This window comes from Triticum urartu, chromosome 5 (genome assembly GCF_003073215.2).
Source record: "Triticum urartu cultivar G1812 chromosome 5, Tu2.1, whole genome shotgun sequence".
Lineage (NCBI taxonomy): Eukaryota > Viridiplantae > Streptophyta > Magnoliopsida > Poales > Poaceae > Triticum > Triticum urartu.
In genome coordinates this window covers 502408812-502434352 of record NC_053026.1, presented here as the reverse complement: position 1 = coordinate 502434352, position 25541 = coordinate 502408812, and the positions used below count along the sequence as shown (strand labels likewise).

General features: G+C 46.4%; 2 protein-coding genes across 2 annotated transcripts; both read left to right on the top strand.

Moving 5' to 3' along the window:
- Positions 1-13607: 13607 nt before the first annotated feature.
- On the top strand, positions 13608-16827 carry LOC125510145 (cysteine proteinase 1-like). Its single transcript, XM_048675237.1, has 4 exons — positions 13608-14148; positions 14220-14339; positions 15811-16054; positions 16170-16827. The coding sequence occupies exons 1-4, from the start codon at positions 13669-13671 to the stop codon at positions 16457-16459; spliced, it is 1134 nt and encodes a 377-aa protein (XP_048531194.1). The 5' UTR covers positions 13608-13668; the 3' UTR covers positions 16460-16827.
- Positions 16828-17292: 465 nt separating this feature from the next.
- On the top strand, positions 17293-19137 carry LOC125510144 (putative F-box protein At1g47765). Its single transcript, XM_048675236.1, has 2 exons — positions 17293-17649; positions 17746-19137. Exon 2 carries the CDS (start codon positions 17748-17750, stop codon positions 19005-19007), a length of 1260 nt encoding a protein of 419 aa, XP_048531193.1. The 5' UTR covers positions 17293-17649; positions 17746-17747; the 3' UTR covers positions 19008-19137.
- The last annotated feature ends 6404 nt before the right edge of the window (positions 19138-25541 follow it).

Sequence of the window (25541 nt, the reverse complement as noted above, 5' to 3'; positions counted from 1 at the left end):
TTAATCACATAGTGATGTGAACTAGATCATTGAGTCTAGTAGACTCTTGGATGTTGGTCACATGGCGATGTGACCTGTGAGTGTTAATCACATGGCGATGTGAACTAGATTATTGACTCTAGTGCAAGTGGGAGACTGTTGGAAATATGCCCTAGAGGCAATAATAAATTAGTTATTTCCTTGTTCATGATAATCGTTTATTATCCATGCTAGAATTGTATTGATAGGAAACTCAGATACATGTGTGGATACATAGACAACACCATGTCCCTAGTAAGCCTCTAGTTGACTAGCTCGTTGATCAATAGATGGTTACGGTTTCCTAACCATGGACATTGGATGTCATTGATAGCGGGATCACATCATTAGGAGAATGATGTGATGGACAAGACCCAATCCTAAGCCTAGCACAAAGATCGTGTAGTTTGTATGCTAAAGCTTTTATAATGTCAAGTATCATTTCCTTAGACCATGGGATTGTGCAACTCCCGGATACCGTAGGAGTGCTTTGGGTGTGCCAAACGTCACAACGTGACTGTGTGGCTATAAAGGTACACTACAGGTATCTCCGAAAGTGTCTGTTGGGTTGGCACGAATCGAGACTGGGATTTGTCACTCCGTGTAAACGGAGAGGTATCTCTGGACCCACTCGGTAGGACATCATCATAATGTGCACAATGTGACCAAGGAGTTGATCACGGGATGATGTGTTACGGAACGAGTAAAGAGACTTGCCGGTAACGAGATTGAACAAGGTATGGGGATACCGACGATCGAATCTCGGGCAAGTATCGTACCGCTAGACAAAGGGAATTGTATACGGGATTGATTGAATCCTTGACATCGTGGTTCATCCGATGAGATCATCGTGGAGCATGTGGGAGCCAACATGGGTATCCAAATCCCGCTGTTGGTTATTGACCGGAGAGTTGTCTCGGCCATGTCTGCATGACTCCCGAACCCGTAGGGTCTACACACTTAAGGTTCGATGACGCTAGGGTTATAGGGAAAGTATGTACGCGGTTACCGAATGTTGTTCGGAGTCCCGGATGAGATCCCGGACGTCACGAGGAGTTCCGGAATGGTCCGGAGGTAAAGATTGATATATAGGAAGTATGGTTTTGGCCACCGGAAGTGTTCCGGGCATCACCGGTAGTGTAGCGGGACCACCGGAGGGGTCCGAGGGTCCACCGGGAGGGGCCACCAGCCCCGGAGGCCTACATGGGCCAATAGTGGGAAGGGACCATCCCCTAGGTGGGCTGGGGCGCCTTCCACCAAGGCCCAAGGCGCCTCCTAGAGGGGAAGGGGGCAAACCATAGGGCAGATGGGGCTTAAGGCCCACCCTAGGTGCGCCCCCTCTCTTCCCCCTTAGCCGCAACCCTAGATGGGTTTTGGGGCTGCCGCCACCGCTAGGAGGGAACCCTAGATGGGGGCGCAGTCCCTCCCCTTCCCCTATATATACTTGAGGTATTGGGGGCTGCAAGACACGCGATTCGATATCCCTGTTGGCGCAGCCCTACCCCTCTCCCTCCTCGTCTCTCGTAGTGCTTGGCGAAGCCCTACTGGAGTTCCGCGCTCCTCCACCACCACCACGCCATCGTGCTGCTGCTGGAAGGAGTCTTCCTAACCTCTCCTTCTCCCCTTGCTGGATCAAGGCGTGGGAGACGTCACCGGGCTGCACGTGTGTTGAACGCGGAGGCGCCGTGGTTCGGCGCTTAGATCGGAATCAACCGCGATCTGAATCGCTACGAGTACGACTCCTTCATCCGCGTTCTTGCAATGCTTCCGCTTAGCGATCTACAAGGGTATGTAGATGCACGCCCCTTCCCCTCGTTGCTAGATTACTCCATAGATTGATCTTGGTGATGCGTAGAAAATTTTAAATTTCTGCTACGATCCCCAACACAAACCGTCATTGACTTTGCAAATGAAGCACAACGTCAACAAAATGCAAAGATCTTGACAATAAGAAGTGACAACGGCACCGAGTTCAAAAGCTACACCTTGGATGAGTTTCTTAGTGATGAAGGGATCAAGCATCAATATTCCGCACCCTACACCCCTCAACAAAACGGTGTTGCGGAGAGGAAGAACCAGACGTTGATGGATGCGGCAAGGACCATGCTGGCGGAGTTCAAGTCTCCGTACAACTTTTGGGCCGAAGCCATCAACACCGCGTGTCATGCATCTAATCGAATCTACCTCCGCAAGGGCTTGAACAAGACTCCATATGAGATACTCACCGGTAACAAGCCCAACCTCAAGTACTTTCGGGTGTTCGGGTGTAAGTGTTTCATTCTCAAGAAAGGTGTTCGGTTGTCTAAATTTGAGGCTAGAGCTTATGAGGGCATATTTGTTGGTTATGCTACAAACTCTCATGCTTACCATGTCCTCAATAAATCCACGGGACTTATTGAGGAGACGTGTAACATGGAGTTTGATGAGAATAACAGCTCCCAAGTGGAGACAAGTGGCACTTGTGATGTAGGTGATGAAATTCCTCCTCAAGCCATAAGAAGAATGGGTGTTGGTTTTATCCTACCCATTGAGGAACCCCTTGTGGCCGAAGGAGAAGGACAATGCTCCACTCAAGTGGAGCCATCACCAACCCAAGGCCCACACGCTTCCGAAGAACAAAGTGAAGGCCCTCATCCCCATGAACAAGACCAAGGGCAAGATCATGCTCAAGACGGTGTTGACACACCAAGTGATGCCCAAGGTCAAGTTCTCTCCTCCGAGCAAGTTCAAGATCAAGAACAAGCTCAAGACGTCACTCAAGAGGATCAAGTGACCGCTCCTCAACTCACCACTGAGGGGGAATTGGAGCGTCGTGCCGCCAAGATTGCTTCCAAGCTCTCCACCAAGGGTCATCTCATGAATAATGTACTTGGAAGCATTCAAAAGGGGGTAAGCACTCGTAGACAATTGTCAAACTATTGTGAACATCACATGTTTGTCTCTTGTGTTGAACCCCAAAAGGTATATGAAGCACTCGAAGATCCGGACTGGCTTAATTCCATGCATGAAGAACTCAATAACTTCGAGTACAACAAGGTGTGGAGATTGGTGCCAAGGCCAACGGGGAACCACAATGTCATTGGAACCAAGTGGATATTTAAGAACAAGCAAGATGCTCATGGGACCATCATTCGCAACAAGGCAAGATTGGTGGCACAAGGCTACTCTCAAGTCGAGGGTATCGACTATGGTGAAACCTTTGCTCCCATTGCTCGCCTTGAATCCATTCGTTTGTTGATTGCTTATGCTTCTCATCACAACTTTAAGTTGCAACAAATGGATGTGAAGAGTGCTTTTCTTAATGGTCCTATTAATGAGTTGGTCTATGTCAAGCAACCCCCCGGGTTCGAGGATCCCTACTTTCCCGATCATGTGTATCAACTCGATAAGGCACTCTATGCATGGGCTTAAACAAGCCCCACGTGCGTGGTATGACCACCTTACCGAGTTGTTACAAGATCGTGGGTTTGAAGTTGGGCTAATCGACCCCACTCTTTTTACTAAGAAGGTCAAAGGGGAGTTGTTTGTATGCCAACTATATGTTGATGACATTATCTTTGGTTCCCCTAACAAAGCTTTCAATGAGGAATTCTCCGCTCTCATGACCTCAAAGTTCAAGATGTCTTCCATGGGAGAGTTGAAGTTCTTTCTAGGGTTCGAAGTGAAGCAAAGAAGATAAGGAACCTTCATCAACCAAGCCAAATACACTCAAGACATGCTCAAGAGATTCAAGCTAAGTGATGTCAAGCCGGCTTCCACTCCAATGCCCACCAAGTGCCAACTTGACATAGATCCCAATGGTAAAGCGGTGGATCAAAAGGTATATCGCTCCATGATTGGATCCTTGCTTTACCTTTGTGCATCTAGACCGGATATCATGTTGAGTGTGGGAATTTGTGCACGGTTTCAAGCCGCACCTAAGGAAAGTCACTATGTGGCGGTCAAGCGAATCTTTCGATATTTGGCTCATACCACAAACTTTGTCTTATGGTACCCAAGAGGAGCAAACTTCAAGCTTGTAGGGTATTCGGACTCCGATTGGGCAGGAGACAAAGTGGATAGGAAGTCCACTTCCAGAGGGTGCCAATTCCTTGGTTGCTCTTTGGTAAGTTGGTCTTCCAAAAAGCAGAGTTGTGTGTCTCTCTCATCCACCGAAGAGGAGTATGTAGTGGCTGGTAGTTGTTGTGCACAAATCTTATGGATGAGGCAAACTTTAAAGGATTACAGTGTCATTTGTGACAAAGTGCCTCTTTTGTGTGACAATGAAAGTGCCATCAAGATTTCTCTCAACCCGGTGCAACACTTCAAGACGAAGCATATTGAGATTCGGTATCACTTCATCCGGGATCACATTAGGCGAGGGGAGATCGAGCTCAACTACGTCAACACTCATGATAACATTGTAGATATTTTCACGAAGCCATTGGGTGAAGCACGATTTCACGAGTTAAGGCATGAGCTAAATATCATTGACTCGAGCAATGTTGCTTGAACCCTTGCACACCCCACCATACTCAACTTGTTGTCTTGTTTAGATGTAGGCATGGACACAGGGGGAGTTTTGTTCTCTCAATGAACTCTCCCTCCCCCCATTATGCATAAATTGATCAAATCTTTCACATTAGCCATTTTTGATGGCACTTGTGCTTCAAAGACGAGTTTTGGTCATGGGCCCAAGGATAATTCTTCGTGGTGCCATACCAATTGACTCAAACATAGGTGGTTCCGGCCACCGCCCTCTCCTTGAAGAGGCAGTGTCTCGTGGTCGTCTCTTGGTGTCGTGTTTCCCCTTCTTCTCTTCGTGTTTGAGTTTGTTTTGTGGTGTTTTGTTTGTGTGAAGTTTCCTTGCGAAGACCTCTCTTTTCTTGTGTTTGGAAACTGCTTCTTCTTGAGCTCACGGTACTACCGTGGCCTGCCACGGTACTACCGTGTGTGGAGAGTACGGTACTACCGGCCCAGCGCGGTACTACCGCCTGGAAGAGCGGTACTACTGCTTCGGTGCGGTTCTTCCGCCCAAGCGGTACTACCGCGATGATACGCGGTACTACCGCGCTGTCGGAGGCGCGTGGGGGATAGGGACGGGAACAGGGGGGTTCTAACTCCCCCACACCCATTCGTCAGTTTTCCCCACTTCGTCTCTCTCTCTCTCTCTCTCTCTTTCGCTCAAGAACGGGGCCGGAGTCTCTCGTCGGATCTCCGTCTCCGGCTGCTCTCCTTGGATTCCGACCGGTGGGATCGTTCCCCACCACTTCCTCTTTCCATGGACCAAGGTTTTTCCCCAAATCCCTCTCTTTCTAGTTGGTTCTCTTGTCTCTAGGTTTTTGGGGAGATGCATGTGTTCTTGAGATTTTAGGCCAAATCTTTGCAAGAGAAGGTTGTAGGAGAGTAGTGTTGCGTAGAAATTATACTTGATATATTGTTCCATGGTAGATTTGATCAACCATAGTTCCGCCGTGGTTTCGCGGGTCTTCTCAGATTCAAAAGAAGGTTCGGATCTGACGCGGTGCGGTACTACCGTGCTTCTGTTGCGGTACTACCGCTTGTCCGGTACTACCGCCCGTTCGATGCGGTACTACCGCATGTTCTGTGGGACTAAGGTCTTACTACCGCTCCAAGCCACGGTACTACCGTATCCTCACACGGTACTACCGCGACTAGGAGCGGTACTAAAATTTTAGTACCGCATGACCTGGCGGCACTACCATTGTTGTCCCATCTTCCTTGTGGCATTTATCCCGTATGCTTTCTACCTGTTTCCCTTGTGTTGCCGTGGTCTTTGCATTGATTCTTCTAGCTCTTTGTGTGTGCTTTCTCTTGTGTCCTAGGTGGTGGCTCTCGCTGTTCCAATCCCAGTCGTGACACTGGCTCCAAGCAACTGCGCAATCCTTAAGATGAAGCACCAGAGGGCTCCAGTGCCCCCAAGCGCAATGTCAAGACCACTGCTAGCAAGCACAAGGAACCTACTAAGGGCATGGATGAGATTCCCCTCACTGAGTACATCGAACGCCGAAAGATCAATCCTTATGTGAATGCTCGTGCTATTCTCAGAGGCAATCAGTTGTTTTGGACCAAGCAGCAGACTCTCATTTATCTGGATGTAATCAAGAACAAGCAAAATACCTATGTGGATGTCAAGTGGATAGACATGAATCACTTGAGGAAGGACAAGTTTTGTGAGTATTTTGGAGAAGCTCTGGATTTGGTGGAGCAGTTCGGTATTGAACATGTGATCTCCTTCCACCTTGACTATGACCCTGAGCTTATTTGTCAGTTCTTTGCCTCAGTTCACTTTCACCCCGGGGATGAGCGGAGGATGACCTGGATGACCAATGGCCGTCAGTTGACTGCTACCTGGAAGGAGTCCATGGATCTTCTCCATGTTCCTGATGACGGGCTCCACACACCCGTTGGTGTTTGCCCCCATGCCAATTCTGAGTCTGCTAGCAAGAACAAGCTACAACCGTTCTATGTTGAGAAGGTGCTTCCCAGTGGCAAGTCGACTTGGGTGCTGAACTCTTTTCTGGATATCATGCACCGCATCTTCCGCAACACTTTGTTCCCTCGCATTGGAGACAAGGACAAGGTTCATGCCTATCTGGTGGACATGATGCTCCTGTGCGAGGAGGCACGTACGTCTCAGACTCATCCACTTGATGTCTCACACATCATGTGGTATGAGCTTCGGTTTGCGGTGTACACCCGCAAGGTACCTATCTATGGACCATACTTGTTTCTGTTGATCTCCACGACTTGGGAGAAGCTGTACCCTGGTGATGAGTTCCTTGCTCCAGACTGGATTCAGCATGAGTCCATTAGTCTCCGCGTCAAGCCCAACTGGGCCAACACTACTACTCGTGCTGAGGCGTCTGCTGCTAGGAGGGTTGTTGATGAGGAGGAGGCTCGAGCAGAGGATATTGCTGAGGACCGTGCTGCTAGGTCTTCCCAACCTTCCTTTGAGCCCTCGTGGGCCAAGAAGTTGAAGGACAAGATGAAGACTCTTTTCTGCATGCAAGCAAAGGGGCAGTACAGGACTCACGTGGCATCCAATGAGAGTCGTCGCCGCGACAAGAAGGTTATGAGGCTCTTTGGAGAGGACGCCTCTAGCGGTTCTAAGGATTCCATCACGCCAGAGGCTGCATGGATGGCGAAGCAAGGCTTCAAGTGGACTAGTTCTGAGGAGGACATCGAGGAGACCGTCCCCGCCGCCGAGTCTGACGAGGAGCACGAGGAGAGTTGCGATGATTTCTCTGCCTGAGCCACCCCTTGTGTGTAGGTGTCCTCTCTGCCTTTTTGGCGTCTCGATGCCAAAGGGGGAGAGAGTGTAGGGATTTGCATGCTTGCGAGTCGTGTGTCATGTTTGGTGTGTTTGCTTTGTCGTTTGGACCTCATTTGCTTTGGTTTGGTTTGCTCCTTTGATACTTATCCTTCATATGATGTAAGACATATGCACTCTATCCTATCTTAGTGAGCCTATGATTGTGCTACTTATATTATGCTCTCGTACTTGCTATCTTGTCTAGTGTTAGCCTTACTATTGCAAGATATGCCTTGTCTCTAAAATATAGGGGAGTTTTGATCCTAGTATGTGTGCCATGCAGTCCAAAGCACCCATCTTGTTTGCACACATCTAGGGGGAGCTCGTTTATATTCTAGAGAGGAGGGATTTGCGTTTGCTCAATATCATTTCCCTTTGTGCAAATCCCGTATTGTCATCAATCCACCAAAAAGGGGGAGATTGTAAGGGCATTTTTTATCCCCAAAGTGTTTTGGTGATTGATGACAATGCTTTTGCGGACTAATCGTGTGCCTTGAGTTTCCTAGACGTTTCATCGCTAGGCACAAGATGGTTTGGTGCCCCTCGAAGACTATTGAAGACGGCGGTTTTTTCTACGTTTCTTTTTGGTGGATTTGAGTCATAGGAAAGCCGTCCTATTAAGAGGGGGTTCGCGTCGGAAAAGGTTCGGGTGGAATTATCACATACACGTTTTCTTCCTTGACCCCTCCTTTCCCCTGCCTTTGGAGCATCCTCCGTTTATCCTCATTGCCTTATCCTGGTTGTTGTTGTTGGGCTTGCGGTAGTACTGCTCCCTGGAGCGGTAGTACCATTCTACGGCGCGGTAGTACCGCTCCTTTGGAGTCGTAGTACCGTGGCCCCCAGGCCAAGTACCGCTCCATCGCGGTAGTAGGGGCGGATGTAATTTTTTACATCCGCGCCACCGCGGTAGTACCGCATCTCTTGCGCGGTAGTACCGTGCGCGGCCTGGCTCAGCTGCCAGGCGGTAGTACCGCTCCTCTGCGGTAGTACTGTGTCGGAATTTTGCTTCGTTCGTTTTCCAGCGGAAGTAGGAACGGATGTATTTTTATTCATCCGCGCTCTTCCCAGGCTAGGGGTTTCCTGCCTTGCGGTAGTACCGCAAGGGGGAGCGGTAGTACCGCGCCTGCGACAGTACCGTCCTCAGCCCTTGTGCTATAGGTCTGCCCTAGCTACTGCTGCTGCTGCGGTAGTACCGCGGTTCCTCACGGTAGTACCGCATGGCCTTGCGGTAGTACCGCTTGTCAGGAGCGGAAGTACCGCATGGCCTTGCGGCAGTACCGCTGGTCTGCGGTGGTAGTACCGCTGGTCGTGGGCTGGTAGGTGGATAACGGTTGGATTTTTGTCCTCAGCAATAAAAGGGGTGTCTTCTTCCTCTAGTTGACTACCTCTTCCAACCCTAAGCTCCATTGTTGCTCCAAGCTCCATTTTCGCCCGATCTCATTCCCTAGCCAATCAAACTTGTTGATTTGCTCGGGAGTGGTTGAGAAGGCCCCGATCTACACTTCCACCAAGAGAAATTTGATTCCCTCCCACTAATCCCTTGCGGATCTTGTTACTCTTGGGTGTTTGAGCACCCTAGACGGTTGAGGTCACCGCAGAGCCATAGTCCATTGCGGTGAAGCTTCGTGGTGTCGTTGGGAGCCTCCAATTGAGTTGTGGAGATTGCCCCAACCTTGTTTGTAAAGGTTCGGTCGCCGCCTCCAAGGGCACCAATAGTGGAATCATGGCATCTCGCATTGTGTGAGGGCGTGAGGAGAATACGGTGGCCCTAGTGGCTTCTTGGGGAGCATTGTGCCTCCACACCGGTCCAACGGAGACGTACTTCCCTTCAAAAGGGAAGGAACTTCGGTAACACATCCTCGTCTCCACCGGCTCCACTCTTGGTTATCTCGTGCCTTTACTTGTGCAAGCCTTTTGTGTTATATCTCTTGCTTGCTTGTGTACTTATCTTTGTTGCATCATATAGGTTGCTCACTTAGTTGCATTTCTAGACAACCTACTTTGATGCAAAGTTTAAATTGTTAAAGAAAAGCTAAAAAATTTTAGTTGCCTATTCACCCCCCTCTAGTCAACTATATCGATCCTTTCAGAGAGCATGATCTAGCTAGATATTCTATGCTAGCTTTACTTTCTAAATGTGATGGAGCTAAAACTCTTTGACAATACAAACCCACATGCTTTCTCAATGCTATATTTATTTTTTACTAAAGTAATTAATAAGGAAGTTATTAGAGTAGCTAATAATGTAGTTGCTTTGGTACAACTGTATTTATAAAGGGGAAATATATAGTATATGGTGTTACTATTTTACCAAAAGTTCATAGGGAAAAAAGAAAGTGTTGTTTTGTTCTAAATATATGTTGAGAAAGCATACAACAAATTTAAGTGGGAGTTTCTGGAATTTTTTATGGAGAAGAAAGGATTCTCTCATAAATTTATTAGTTGGGTTATGCAAACTATTGAGAGAGGTAAAGTAGTTGTAATGGTAAATGACCAGATTGGTCATTTTTTAAAATAAAAAAGGTTTGAGCCAGGGGCATGTCCCCAATCCTTTTTTAACCTTGCAATAGATACTTTACTTTTGTTGATGGAAAAAGCTCATGAACAAGGTCTAAGTCAGAATCTAGCGCAACACTAATTGCGAAATGGTATCAACATGCCACGGTATGCAGACGACATTGTTTTTGTGTTTAAAGACGAGTTGGGAAGTGTTAGGAATGTAAAGTTAATTATTTATCTATTTCAACATTTTTCTAGTTCAAAAGTGATTTTTCATAAGAGCGACATTTTTGTTTTGTTTTGGTAGAGCTATAGAGAAGCAAGACAATTATGTTGCTATTTTTACTTGTGCTGTAGGAATTACGATTTGAATACTTATGTATTCCAGTTAGTTCAGTTAGACTACGTAATAGTGAATGGGATTGGCCATGGGAGAAAATGGAGAAGAAATTATGTGTATGGATGGCTAGAGGTGGTTCATATGGAGGGAGAATGATTTGAATTGATTCAAGGTTAGGCAACATACCTTTGTATCTAATTTCTCTATCGGAACTCTCTAAAGGTCCTAGTAAAAAGATGATTTTTTTATAGAAGAAGAATTTTATGGCAGGGGGAAGAAGACACAAAAAGTACCATTTGGTTAAATGGGGAGGATGTGTGTGGACCCAAGGATATGAGTGGTTTAGGTGTAACTGGTCTAGATGTTTTGAGCATTTGTTTACTTTCCTAATGGATTTTTAAAGTTGAAAATGGACAGGGTGTGTGGCAGAGTCCAGCTAGGAAAAAATACATAGGAAAGTCTACTTTAAGGTCATGTAAGAGCAAACCTGGCTAGTCTCGTTTCTTGCAAGGTTTAATGAAAGTTAAACCTATTTTCCTATTGTATGGTAGAAACATGGTAGGTGATGGGGAGAGGACACTTTTTTGGGAGGATTTGTGGATTGGAGATAGACTCTGCATCTTACCAAATTATATATACTTACCTCAGTGCAAATTTTATTAAAGCTCCAGAAGATGAAACGAGCAAAGTTAGATGTAGAAGAGTATTATGGGGAAAACCTACTGACATGTAGGCTTAGCCTAATGATATATGTAGAGATGTAATTATTTTTGACAAATAGGATAAGTATACATGGCTTTAACCAAGTCCGGTAAATTTATTATTAGATCATTGTACTTAACTCTGAAAACTGATCAGGTGGTATGGCCGTATAGAACTACGTGGAATGCAAAAAATCCTCTAAAGATTAAAGTTTGCATATGGCTAGTGTTTAGGAATAGTGTGTTTACTAGAGATAATCTTGTTAGAAGAAATTGGAAAGGAAATGACGCTAAGTATAGTTTTTGTGATCGTGAGGAGATTGCAGAACACCTTTTCTATAACTTGTTGTTGCAAGATCTGTGTGGAGTGGTATGAAAAGTGTGGCTGGTGTGAGCAACATCCCCCAAAATAGAAATAGTTTAGTGGATGGATAGAGAGTTTCTCCAAAGAACACATACATGTAGTGTCCGTGGGTGCGCCAACAATAATTTGGACTTTGTTGAAAGCCAGGAATTCTACTACATTTCATCATGTCTACCCACATGATTGTGGTGTTCTCTTCTTTCAATCTTATCGGATATCATATTGGAAAGGTATGCAGAAAAGTGGCGGTCGGCTGATGCTTCAACCCATGGCATCATTGCTAATTGAGACTGCTATGGGCTTCTTTGCCAAGAGCATAGGATGGGCACCGAGGACGTGCACACTTGGAGTAGGTTAGACTCAAAGCTGATAATCATACGAGAGAGATAAAAAGTTCTAGAAGAAAATTGCTTTATCTTCCGGTCTACCTTGTTTCTTTGCCTCTTTTGTTGTAGTTTTATTATACCTGATACTAGTGTATGATGTAGTTTTATGCATAATACTTACATTTTCATAGTGTCGAGGAGTCATGTGTGATGACCCTGCTGCGTGTATTCCCTTTGCACATGTTGCCATGATAGGGTGCATGTGTTTGCTTCCCTGGTTTGAGATTTGGAACACTTAAATGGCCCTGGATGTTGTTTATTGGTTTCTTTTCTATTATAAAATGAAATTGGGGTGACAAGCTCCTCAATTCGAAAAAACGATAATTATATGTGTGTTACATCGACCCGAATGTGCATGAGCCATATTAGCCAATTAATGTGCAAAGTTTGCAGCGAATAAGAGCAACTCAACCAAATTCTTTACCATGTCAAGATACTAAGTTTTTTCCTTTTCGTTTTTGCTTCCATACCACTGAAAATACACATAATGAGCTCTCTTGACATATGGAAGTGTTGGCCTAAGAGATGCAGATGATACATGGGTTTGTCCGCAAAGTAGTCATGGACGAGTTGGTCATAGTTAGCTATTTCGTTCCATAATATTCACATGCCCTATTTGCGAACCTGGATGCTTCCTCTTCATGTTTCTTTCTACCCATCATTAATTTAGCAACAATGCAACCTCTTCAAAGCCATTTTTTTGAACAAACCCTCATCACAATCATATGAGGACGAAGTATCCTCGATGAGCGAGCTCATCTACATAAATTGTGCGATCAAACACACATTGTATATGATTAAAACCCCGGAATTAAAGCTGAAATGACCTCTTGAGCAATTAATAAAAACGCCTTAAATGTGTCTTTCTATGTGGAAGAATGGGTTGCGCGGAGACTCCACGAAGCCCTAGTCGGGGTGAAAGTCAATGGCGCAGGCTCGACGCATGTGGTCAGAGTTCTCTCCGCCGGATGGATGAAAAGAGAGAATGAGTTTGCGATAGCAGAGGGTTGGTGTAATGAGATCCCGCGGTGCAACCACGGTGGCGGTTGGCCAAGCCGCGATAGTGACGATCACGTGCAGACTGCATATTGCATTCTATCCAGGCAACCCATGGCGGGTGAGTAGATATGTTTGGCGACTATTTGGCAAAGAAAAGCGGGTGGCACAATTAGATGGTTGGCATCAAGAGCATGGAAAGAGGGAACACTTCCTTGGTGCTAATAAAGCGAGGTTATAGGGGCTTTTATATTTCCCCCCTCTTTCCCCCCTATTTTAGATGCCATGTGGATGATTTTAGAGGGTCCTCTTAGCATGTTAGGGATACAAGGACTTTTAGGAAAATTTTAGAATGGATATTTTGTCATTTTTAGTAGGTTTTTAGGAGGCGGATGGATCTGTTATAGTTGCTCTGGTGCTCCAATGACCTTGCCTTGTATTTCTCTCAATCTCCCTTCTCTCTGTGCAATAAGGGGCTCCTAGATGTCTTCTTCGATGACAGGAGGTGGAGGAAACCCTGTTCTGTGCGTGTCTGATGCATATCTACATTATAGTGATGTTACTCGAGGTGCGGCCCAATCCACTGTTATGTCGAATAGTGGAGCGAAGTTTCAACCCCAACTCGGTTACATGGTCGACAATGTCGAGGAACCAATGGGCTGGTGTGTGGTGTTGGTTTGTTCATCGACTTGTTGGTCTCGTGCCATCAGCCTCGGCTTGTGTGCAGGTTGTTCCCATCAGCCAGGTCATCGATTTTTGCCAATGGCACTAGCCTGACTTTCGACACACAAAATGAGACGTGGCCCCTGCCGAGTCAGCTTCTTCTTCCGGACACCACCGTCCACGGTGGGTATATACCGTGGGGCCAACAAGGAGGAGTAAAATATCTTTGGATAATCCATGAATCTCAAAGGGCCCGTTTGCAAAAAGAACAGCACCCAGGAGTCTAAACACAAAATATCTCCTTTAACAACTTCCTATAAAGCAACAGGAAGTGGAGCCGAAGCAAAGATAACCCACCCAGACAAGCAACCAAGAAAATCCCCCCAATGGATCATCGCCTCGTGGCCGCTCTCCTCGTCCTCCTGGGCCTCCTCCTCTCCCCGGCGCCGGCAGCGGCGGCCGCGGGGGACGAGGAGCCCCTGATCCGGCAGGTCGTCGGCGGCGCCGACCCCCTCGACAACGACCTGGAGCTCGACTCGCAGTTCCTCGGCTTCGTGCAGCGGTTCGGGAAGACCTACAGGGACGCGGAGGAGCACGCGCACCGGCTCTCCGTCTTCAAGGCCAACCTCCGCCGCGCGCGCCGGCACCAGATGCTCGACCCGTCCGCCGAGCACGGGGTCACCAAGTTCTCCGACCTCGCCCCGGCCGAGTTCCGCCGGACCTTCCTGGGCCTCAAGACGACCCGGCGGTCGTTCCTGCGGGAGATGGCCGGGTCGGCGCACGACGCGCCCGTCCTCCCCACCGACGGCCTCCCCGAGGACTTCGACTGGAGGGACCAGGGCGCCGTCGGCCCCGTCAAGAACCAGGTTTCCCCTGATTCTTTGGCCGTTTTAGCTCCCGATCTGGCCTCCGTCCCTGACCCTTGTTGATTTTGCAGGGTTCGTGCGGGTCGTGCTGGTCGTTCAGCGCGTCCGGGGCGTTGGAGGGAGCCAACTACCTGGCCACGGGCAAGATGGAGGTGCTCTCCGAGCAGCAGCTGGTCGACTGCGACCATGAGGTGAGGCTCCTTTTTCTTCCTTTTTTGTGATTGGTTGATTGTTCACAAGATAGGTTGGATTTTTGTGGCATGTCACTATGTTTTGTCCGGTGGTGTAGACTTTTTTTTATGTTGTCGACTTCTGATTGGGCAACGCACCAAACGAAATAAAGGGTCTAGGTGAGTTCTGAGAGGGGAATTGGGATCAGTATTCCATGGAAAACTTTACAAGGGAAATTTGGAGGACAAGAGTGGCAAGATCCTGTTAGATTATTACTAGTTAACAGTCAACAAAAGCGATTGACTTCTTTTATGAAAAGAGCCAAAATAATCAACATAGTAATCACCTCAAACTTACTGTGGAGAACCTGTTGGTGGTGGTGGGTGGGGTAGCTTAAAGCCTTCCTTTTGTTGAGATGATAGCTTCAAACCTAGAATAAAGATGAAGATAAAAATGTTTGGTGAGTGGATGGATGTCATAATTTAGGATAATGGATAGGTTGAGACAGACATATCATCGGTCAGTGACTCAGTATTCAGTATTCACCAAGGCGCCTTGTGCTTATTCACTGATTCGGTGGGTGAGCTGTGAGGGTGCCACTTTGATCTCTATGGACTATCCAGCTTATTGTCCATCCACCAGAATAGGCATAGCCACTGAATTTTTTGTGTAATTAACCGAAGTTGTTTGATGATTTCTATATTGTCAACTCATTGAACTGGATGCCACTTAACTTGATATTCTGATCTCTAACTGAATGGGAAAGAAGCAAACTGTTAGCTGGGTAGGTCTTATATTGCTGTCATCAAACCAATAAGGGAAATGACAAATGTAATTATTGCATAGGATGTGTCCTTTGGTAGTGCCCGATGTTTGGTTCATGACTCCAAATTGTAAAATATTTCTTTTACATGGGATTTAGTATGTGTAATACATGGTATAAGATTCTGTGACCCGTACTAGTACCTGTAAGGGCACATCAACCGTAGCTCCATTTTACTCATATGCAGTGTGAGGCATCCAACTTTTGTTGAAGGGCCTTTTACCCGTGCTGTCTTGCTGTTTACTTAGTTTTATTTCAATGGTACTACATGTTTGTTTGTATTTATCTCAGTTTACCTATCTTCTCCAGTCGAGAACCGCTGGTATCACATGAAACTGTTGTCTAGAAAAATACTACTCCCTCCGTTCCTAAATACTTGTCTTTCTAGGCATTTCAACCAGTGACTACATACGGAGCAAAATGAGTGAATCTACACTCTAAAATATGTCTACATACATCCATATGTAGTAGTCATTTGAAATGTCTAGAAAGACAAATATTTAGGAACGGAGGGAGTAGTAAGGTAGATGCCGTGCTGTTTTGCATTGAACAATTCTTTCTGCAATGCGAATTCAAGGGTAGTAGAACAATTATATTACCTTTTATTGCCTGGTTACCTTGATGGGCGCCTCAACTTAATATACTGCATCATATTGTGAATTTTTCAGTGCGACCCAGCAGAACCTGATTCATGCGATGCTGGATGCAATGGTGGGTTGATGACTTCAGCCTTTAGCTATCTGTTGAAATCTGGTGGCCTTGAGAGAGAAAAGGATTACCCTTACACCGGGAAGGACGGTACCTGCAAATTTGAGAAGTCCAAGATTGCTGCTTCAGTTCAAAACTTCAGCGTTGTCGCTGTTGATGAAGAACAGATTGCTGCTAACCTTGTGAAATATGGACCGCTGGCCAGTGAGTATAACTGTCTCACATGGAGTTTACATCCCAGATCTGTGTTTCTAAGCACATAACAATCAATCTATATATATTAGAAACCACTGACACATATTTTTCCTCTCCTGTGCAGTCGGTATCAACGCTGCATACATGCAGACATACATCGGCGGAGTGTCATGCCCATACATCTGCGGCAGGCACCTCGACCACGGTGTCCTTCTCGTCGGCTACGGGGCGTCTGGCTTCGCGCCTTCCCGCTTCAAGGAGAAGCCCTACTGGATCATCAAGAACTCATGGGGCGAGAACTGGGGGGACAAGGGTTACTACAAGATCTGCAGGGGCTCGAACGTGCGCAACAAGTGTGGCGTCGACTCCATGGTCTCCACGGTGTCCGCCACTCACGCCTCCAAGGACGAGTAAGCTCTGGTCTGATCTGATCTGATCGGCGGCCCTCCTGGTGTCGATCTTGGTTTCGGTGTGTGTATCGCTAGAAAGAAACTTTAATACGTAGTAGTCGGCTAGGCTCCATCGTCGTTGTGGTATCAGCAGCGAAGATGCGAAGCCGCAATAGAATGCTTGCTGTATAACTTATGCATTTGCTAAATTTGCTACGCCATGCATGTCTGCCACACGCTATTTGGATGTGGCTAAAGAACTCCTGAATAATTCTGTACATAATTTGTATTGCTTCCATCAGAATGGTGTTCCGTCTTTGTTGGCTTTGCTTGCGAGGTACTTCCTATGTAAAGAAATTGGAAAATAGTGCCAGCTGCTTCTCATTTCTTCAACCAGTAATTGTACTAAGTGGTCTTCTAGGTAATCCCTCTTTCCTAATAGTACGATACGAGTTCGAGTACCATGGACCAGGATCTTTTTTTTTCTTCAGCCACTTTATTGTGATTGCCAGTTTGCAAAAAACACCCACTACAAATTAACCAAAGCGCTAGGGGTCTAAGGTATGTTGACATGGCAGCCACATGGCCGTATTTTACCCCCTCAAACAGTTTTGCCTTATTTGATCAAATAAACGAGTTTATGGTTTAAATTGATCGATTCTTCGGTTACTTGGCCTAAAGCGTGCAATCGGTTTGAGTTAATGGACAAATGACACATTTCACTCTTGGGATGACACATCGGGGCTTGTTCATGATGAAGAGGTGAGGACGGCGAGGGGATTGGCAAGATCGGCGGCATGAGAGTAGGCGATGGAGACGAGGACGAGCGATGGGGTGAGTTTGAGGCTGGCGGGGACATGGGGTCAATGCGGGAGGTGTTATTGCCTTATCGGAGAGGATGCGCGACAAAATTGAATGGGTTGTTTTGGAATCTCATCAAACGACGAAACCACCCTTGACCGTGAGATTTAAGCGAATCGATGGCGTGCGGCTGGTCTGACAAATGACTTCCATCCGACGTTTGTTGTAAATGTTTCCCTTTTTATTTAACCGAAATTGGGAAATTCGGGAGTTGCGGACACTTTGCATCGATCCCTTGCTGTCCCAGCCTAAACCAAACCCTAGACCAATGCGGCGGCCATCGATTCACCGCCAGGCGCTTTCCCCTCTGACATCTCGTCTCCGGCGATTGCCTGCTCGCCGCCACCTCTCTCGGTAAGACAAACTCCTTCGTCTCCTCCGCACACAACCCCATCTGAACCCATCATTGATCTGGTTCGCTCGCTTGCTCACGAGATCTACTTACCGCAGTGATGTCGTCCTCGAAGCTGCGCCCCTCCGCCTCCAGATCCGACGACCTGCCTGCCGATGCGCTGTACGAGATCCTCCTTCGCATCCCGGCCAAGGAGCTCTGCCGCCTGCGCACCGTCAGCCCCTCCTGGCGCGCCCTCACGTTCGACCCACTCTTCATCACGGCGCACAAGTCCCGCCACCACACGGCGCCCCCGCTCCTCGCCATAGCCTATTGCGATGATAGTGGGACCAACGGCGTTGCAATTTCAGATATTTCCGGCAATGTGCTGAAGCGGATACCAAGCACCGGGTACGAAATTGTTCTAGTGAACGAGTCATCGGGCGATCCGGTAAGCCAGATCTCAAGCAAGGGCGATAGCATCCGTGTTGTACGCACGCGGCTAGATCTTGTCTGCTTCAACTGGATTTTCTACTCTCGGGATCTCTGGGTGTTGAACCCGGCCACTGGATCTACCATCACCTTGCCGACTGATTTCTCAGAGGAATTGGTGCATGAGCTACAAGTGGAGGGAATAAAAGAGTGGCACTGCAAAGTCGAGTCGTGTGCGTTTGGGCAGGTCTCCTCTACCAGAGAGTACAAGGCACTCCGTGTCTCTACAATTGGTGACCGAAAGGTATGTGAGATTATCACCTTTAATGAGATGAACCATGGAAGATGGAGGAGGAAGCAGGACCCTCGGTCCCATATCTGTACTGGTCGCGAGATAAGATGTGTGGTCGTCAACGGGGTGGTGTACTTCTTGATGGACTTCTATTCCACATACTTTGAAACTGGGGTTATAACCATTGAGTCTGGTAGCGTAGCTTCGTTCAACCTCGAGACAGAAGAGTGGGGTGTTCTACATGGTCCACAACAGGTGCAGAGATTTGTGCAAGAAAACGAGGATTACAGTTACTCAAAACTTGAAATTGAGTTATCATTGGCTGAATTGAACGGATGTTTAGTTATGGTTCACAATATTCATAACATATCTATGGACTTGTGGTTTTTGACAGATTTTGAGAAATGTATCTGGGTTAAGAAATACAGCATGCCATCACATGTTGCTAGGCCTTGTATGTATCCTTTTCTAATGTTAGATGATGGGAGGATATTTTTCAGTGCAGAGGGTTATCTACAAGGTATCCTTGGTAGTGGAGAACCAGGAGATGGATTTCTGCGAAGTTATGATCCAAGAATGGACACCTTTCTTGATTCGTTAGAATTGGGAGATTCCAAGTCCATTGGCATTTATACGGGAAGTCTACTAAGTTTATAGAGTAGCTATCACCGATGAGGGAAATAATGTATCGTGGTACTTGTTGTTAGTTACCTTATGTGAACAATCAGTGAGACAATGTACTGATGGATGTTCTGATGAAATCGTACTTTTGTGCCTTCAAAGTTTATTATGTCTGAAAATATTTATATGAGAGGATTTTGTAGTTTTATGTTGGCTCCATTATGCATCCTAATTTTAGGAGTTCGGTTAATTATTTACTATATGTATAACTATTATGTTTAGTTGGTAATAAACAAGCTTTTGAATTTGGTGTTTGAGAATATAATACCATGCTCCGAGTGCAGCATGTGAGTATATGAATGCATAATTTGTTCCTTTCTTTGTACAAATAATGATTTGCTAGGTAAAGTGATCTCTTTACCTTGATAGAATATGATGTTTCATGCTCACAGATCAAAGTATCAAGCTGCAAGTTATAGTAGGTTCCTTCACAGTTGCTTGAAAAACGAAACAGCGGTACTTTGTGTACATTGGTAACACTGAATCACATTGTTTGTTTCACTATTATTCTTCCATCTTGAGGTTGCTTTCTTTTGCCACCATTATTTTACTGAATTTTGTGCTTGTAGCCCGCTCCAATTTTGAAGTGCAAAAATTAACGCTGAATTGATCTGTTGCTCTTAGCAAGAAATCCAGGACACTGTGGTCTGTGAGCGGCTGTTATTGAATGGATATTTAAAAAGAAGTTCACATACTCTCTGGATGTGGCAATTTTGAAGATCTCTTCTCCACTCAGAACCCTAGTCTCAAGATCAACATTTACTGTACAAATAGGATGCTTATGTAGAAAGTATTTTTACATCTGCATTTAGGTGGATGTCTTTAACATGTTCTGAAATGATCGATATGGTTGACTAGAAGGGGGAGGGTGAATAGGCAACTAACAATTTTTAAACTTTTTTTTACCAAATTAAACTTTGCATCAAAGTAGGTTGTCTAGATATGCAACTAGGTGAGCAACCTATATGATGCAACAACAACAAGCAAACACGCAAGCAAGAGAAGTAACATTAATGAGCTTGCACAAGTAAAGGTAAGAGATAACCAAGAGTGGACCCGGTGAAGACGAGGATGTGTTACCGAAGTTCCTTCCTTTTGAGGGGAAGTACGTCTCCGTTAGAACGGTGTGGAGGCACAATGCTCCCCAAGAAGCCACTAGGTCCACCGTATTTTCCTCACGCCCTCACACAATCGAGATGCCGTGATTCCACTATTGGTGCCCTTGGAGGCGGCAACCAGACCTTTACAAACAAGCTTGGCCAAACTCCACAACTTAATTGGAGGCTCCCAACTAAACCACGAAGCTTCACCACAATGGAATATGGCTCCGAGGTGACCTCAACCGTTTAGGGTGCACAAAGCACCCAAGAGTAACAAAATCCACACAAGAAAGTATGGGAAGCAAATATCCTTTGGTGGAAGTGTAGATCTAGGTCTCCTCCTTCAATCCCTAGCAAATCAACAAGTTTGAGTGGCTAGAGAGAGAGATCGGGCAAAGAGAGCTTGAGTAGCATTAATGGTGGAAAGAGAGAGAGGTTAGAGGTAAGTGTGGTAGGTGGAAGAAGCACCCTTATATAGCAACCCTAAAAATCCAACCGTTACTGTGCTCTCAGTGCTGCACCGGTACAACCGCTCCTGGTCCCGGTACAACCGGGACTCACAGTTTACGTGCAGAACCCTACCAGACGGTACAACCGGGCGACCAGGCGGTAGTACCGGTTGAAAAGAACAACCGGACCAACCGCCCAGCCACCGCCCAACCACCGCATAGGAATAGAAGGGAGTCACCCCTGAGTGCGGTAGTCGAGCGGTACCGGGCCGGTGCAACCGCATGGCCTCGAGCGCTCGGGCGGCTAAGTCATGAGCGGTAGAACCGCTCCGGACCCCGGTGGTACCGGTATGACCGGACCAACCAGGCCACCACCGCACGAGTACCGCATCAAAACAGAGGCCAGACCGGTACTTGGGCGGTGCCTGGCCGGAACAACCGCCCTAGTCCTTGCTAAGCATTGGCGGTACCACCGCCCGGAAGCAGCGGTACAACCGCTCGAACAAAACTGGTCAGCGCCAAGACCCAGCGGTACAACCACTCCGGAGAGCGGTACAACCGCTGGAGCCCACAGTAGATAGTAGGAAGGAAGGGGAAGACAAGAGAGGGGTGAGGTAAGTGTACGTGAATGGATACCCCCAACACTTTCCAATGTGGATTCCCTCTTGATAGTACGGGTTTCCTATGACCAAAAGAGCTAAACAAACGCGTAGAAAACACCGTCTTCGATCCTTTTGCCTTCAGAGAGAATAGCTAACCGAAGAAGACCTAAAACCGAAACCTGAAACACTTAGCATAAGATTAGGTCAATAAAGGGTTGTCATCATCCTCCAAAACACAAAGTAGGGAAATGACCTTACATGTTCCCTATCTTTTTTAGGAGGCAAAGACCATATATTCAATACAGAAGAAACTAGGAGAATTTCTAAAAACTAGTTAGTTAATTTTAGTTTACTAGTAACCATGCATATGCAAGACGCTTCTCAACCAATATAAATTAACTTTTAAGAACATAATTCACACAACTAAGAGAACAATATCAAGGTGTGCTATTTCATAAAGTTAATTAGTCCCGATCAGCCAAATTACAATATCAAGGGATTTAGTTTATTCAAAACCAAAATAAACTTTTCAATGGGGTGTACTGAAGCACATCAAGGGCTGAGTGAAAACTGCAAGTGTGCAGAATTATGCAAGCGGGAGGTGATGTGTGCTTGTGTCAACCCCTAAGGCTCAAATTCGTGTGATGTGTGCTTGTCATAACATCGTATGCTGACGCAGAGTGCTGTCTAGGCCGGGATTGGCATTTCCCTTGAAGTGGTTGGACACCTATTATGGGCCTCCCCTGTGATTTCGGCCTGCCATACCGACGTCCGTTGCTTGTACCACATTTTTTTTGGAAATTCGCTTATACCACTTTTATCGTGGTCCGCACCATGGCGACGACGGAGGATGAACTAGGGGGCTCGGACTGCGGCAGAGGGGGTAAAATGAGGAGAATGGGCTCAAAGATAGAGTTTGGGAGTGGCTGGCCAACTTTTTAATGGGCGGGGTAGGCTCCTTGGGCGGCTCGCCGGCGACCCTACCATTAATGCGGCGGACGGAGCTGAGCTAGCTACAATTTTGGGTGGGACTCGGTTGTCGGACGCAAGCGTTCAGACTCCCCTAGAACTTTGTGGATTTTGGATCGGCCTAGGGGATTTTAGACATCCAAACCAATTCAGCCCAAAATGAGTGTATGCATTGAAGGCCTAAAAGTGCTCGAACCATCCCGTTCGAATATTCGGGGGCGATTTGGTGAGCCGTGTTGGAGATGCCTTGGGTACTCCCTACTTGGTAGCCGATAGAGATGAGTGTTAAGACACCTCGCTGGATGCCTTAGCCTACTAAGCGTGGGCAAACTGAATATTGATGCCAATTTTGACGGGGCTGAGATCCTCTATAGTACTATACGGTGCATTACTGGAGATGACGTGGGGACCCAACCCTACATGTGAATGACCGTACTGCACGGTGCGCTACAATAGAGGATCTCAACCCACTTGATGACTCCGGGTAAACATCAGCGAGTGCATTTTTTGTAATTATGTAGGTGATGTGCTTTCAGACTATGGCAGTGCAAAGGAGGCAGAAATCATGTTGTATGGGCTTAGGGCGCAGGGTTGACATACATATGATAGTTGAAGATATACCAGGCCATCCGTCGAGCCAGGCCGGGCCTAACAAAGCCCGGGCCCGACCTGACCCGGCCAGCAGGCCCAACCTCGTCCCGTCAGTGAAAAAGCCTGCCGGGCTTCTTTCCTAAAATGCAAAAAAGACAAGCCCAAGCCAGGCCCGCCCAGCCTGCCTGGCCCGCCCTTCGGGCTCAGGTTTCACGCCTAGGCTCGGCCCATAGGCAAGACCGCGTCGGCGGAGCTACGCCAATGGAGCGCCTATACAGCGCGGTACGCGCTCGCATCCACGGGAGCGCGTACCCTCCCTGGTCCCCCGCGCGCCCTCATGGGCTGACCCATGTGCGGGGCGGGGAGCCCCTTGTTTTTTAGCCTTTTTTCTATCTTCAGCTTTATTTTGTTTTTAAATATAATTAGTATTTTAGAAAAAGTTACAAATTGTCCAATTATTCATGAATTCAAAAATTATTTATAATTTCAAAAAATGTTCATGATTTCAAAAAAATGTCCATGATTTCAAAAACTATTCACGATTTCAGAAAAATGTTCATGATTTAAAAAAATGTTCATGATTTAAAAAAAAAGAAACAGAACGTTAAAGAATGTTCACAATTTCAAAAAAATGTTCACGATTTCAAAAAAAGAAAGAAACAGAACATTAAAGAAAAGAGAAAAAGAAAAATGTTCACGATTTTAAAAAATGTTCACGATTTCAAAAAAAGAGAAACAGAACATTAAAGAAAAGAGAAAAATAAAAATGTTCACGATTTAAAATAAAATGTTCATGATTTGAGAAAAAGAGAAACAAAACATTAAAGAAAAGAGAAAAAGAAAAAGAAAAAGAAAAAGAAAAAGTTCAATCAAAAAAGGTAAAAATAAAAAGGAAATACCAAATAAAAAACCGGTTCTGAAAAGGTTCTAGAACCTTCCCAAAACTGGTGGGGAGGAATCCTATACGGGCCGGCCCAGAAAGCTACGAACACTCAGGGGGGTATGCGCCGAAATCACTAATTAAGGAGTACTCGTTGCAAAGAACACTCCACTTACCCAGGTTGCGACAAGTGGCGGACATGCAGCGCGCCACTTGTCGCAACCTGGGAGTTTTCCTTTTTTCGTAGATCCGTTTATTCAAAACGTTTTATCTTTTAAATCGTGCGTCCAAATCTCGAACCGTTTTCATCATTGGATTCCTCGAGTCGAGATCTTCAAAATTAGATTCCATGTTGATAGGTTTTGACGATTTTTTTATGAAAAAAACGGAAGAAAAAAACCGGGCGAAAAACCGAACTGGAAGCACGGTTTTTTCCCTTTCCGAAAGAGGCACGCCCGTGCCTCTCGCGAAATCACACCCGTGCCTCTTGTGGAAGCAAAACCGTGCCTCTCGCGGAAGCAAAACCATGACTCTCGCGAAAGAAAAAAAATTGAAAACGCGTTTTGTTTTTCCCTTTCCGAGAGGCACGGCCGTGACTCTCGCGAAAGCACAACCGTACCTCTCGCAGAAGCAAAACCGCGACTCTCGCGAAAGAAAAAAAAATAGAAAACGCGTTTTTTCCGTTTCCGAAAGGCACGGCCGTGACTCTCGCTAAAGCACAACCGTGCCTCTTTGCGAAAAAAACCATGACTTTCGCGAAAGAAAAAAAAACGTATTTTTCGTGCAATTTTTTTTGATTTTTTAATCGAAAAGCTATGGAAGAGCGGGAGAAAACCAAAACGTAAAAAACCCCGGAAAAAAATCGTTTAAAAAGCCGAAAACGCATGCAGAAAAATAAAAAAAACAAAATCCGAAAAGAGCGTCCAGAACGTGACACGTGGCGAATGACTGAGAACGCGCCAAGTGACGCTGATCATTGCGAAGCTTTCGAAGACACGCTCGTTAACTAGTTGCTCCCAGTATGCGCCCACTCGCTAGCGGGCATCCTACGCGTTGCATAGGAACCCCGCTACGCCAAGGCCGAAGTGGCCGTGGCCCGCCCAGGATATCTATGTTTTTTCTTTCATACACTATGCATAGGTAGCTAGTTGGTATACTGGCGGACACCACTTAGGCCCCTAATTAATTATTGGCCACAAGGAGCAGCCGAGCAACAGCGGCACAACAAGCAGCAGCGGCCATCTTGTTTACCTGGCCAACATCGTCCATCGCACAGAAGCGGAGATTGCCTTGCCGTGCGAGAACCGGCTGTATATATTTGTTGATCTAGTTAAAAACCCGCTGATCCTTAAAAACAAAAAGTTTAAAAATTACTGAGGATTTACTTATCTCTAATGAAGTAGCACGATTTATCATTTTTTTAAAAATGTGCACTTGCTTGCCTGGCCCGCCCAACTATTTCTACGTAGCTCCGCCACCGCAAGACCGGGCTAGGTCGGGCCGGGCTTTTTCAGGCCGGGTATCCCACGGCTAGGTATAGTTGAAGATGACTGTCCACAGCCTTTTGACTAGCTCAATCTTCCCAGGTGGCACATCAGCCATTTACTCGATGCCCTTCGGTAGCCCTTACAGGGACTGCAACGGCACAAAAGCGACAGGTGTGTGCGTGCACATGCAGGAGTCTAGCGAGGTCGTTCGTTGTCGTTGATGTGTAGGGCGGATGCTCATAAGCTAGGTGCTTGTGTATGATAGAAATGGGAGGAGGGGGGAGAAAAGGAGTGACATGTCGGTGGTTTCATCTCGTTTCAGGTTTTAAACGAATTCTATCTAGTTTCAAAACACAAGAGGCTGAATGCCGACAAAAAGGACGAGGTCAATTTTATTTTACACTTGAGGACCAGAAACATACTTCGCTCTTT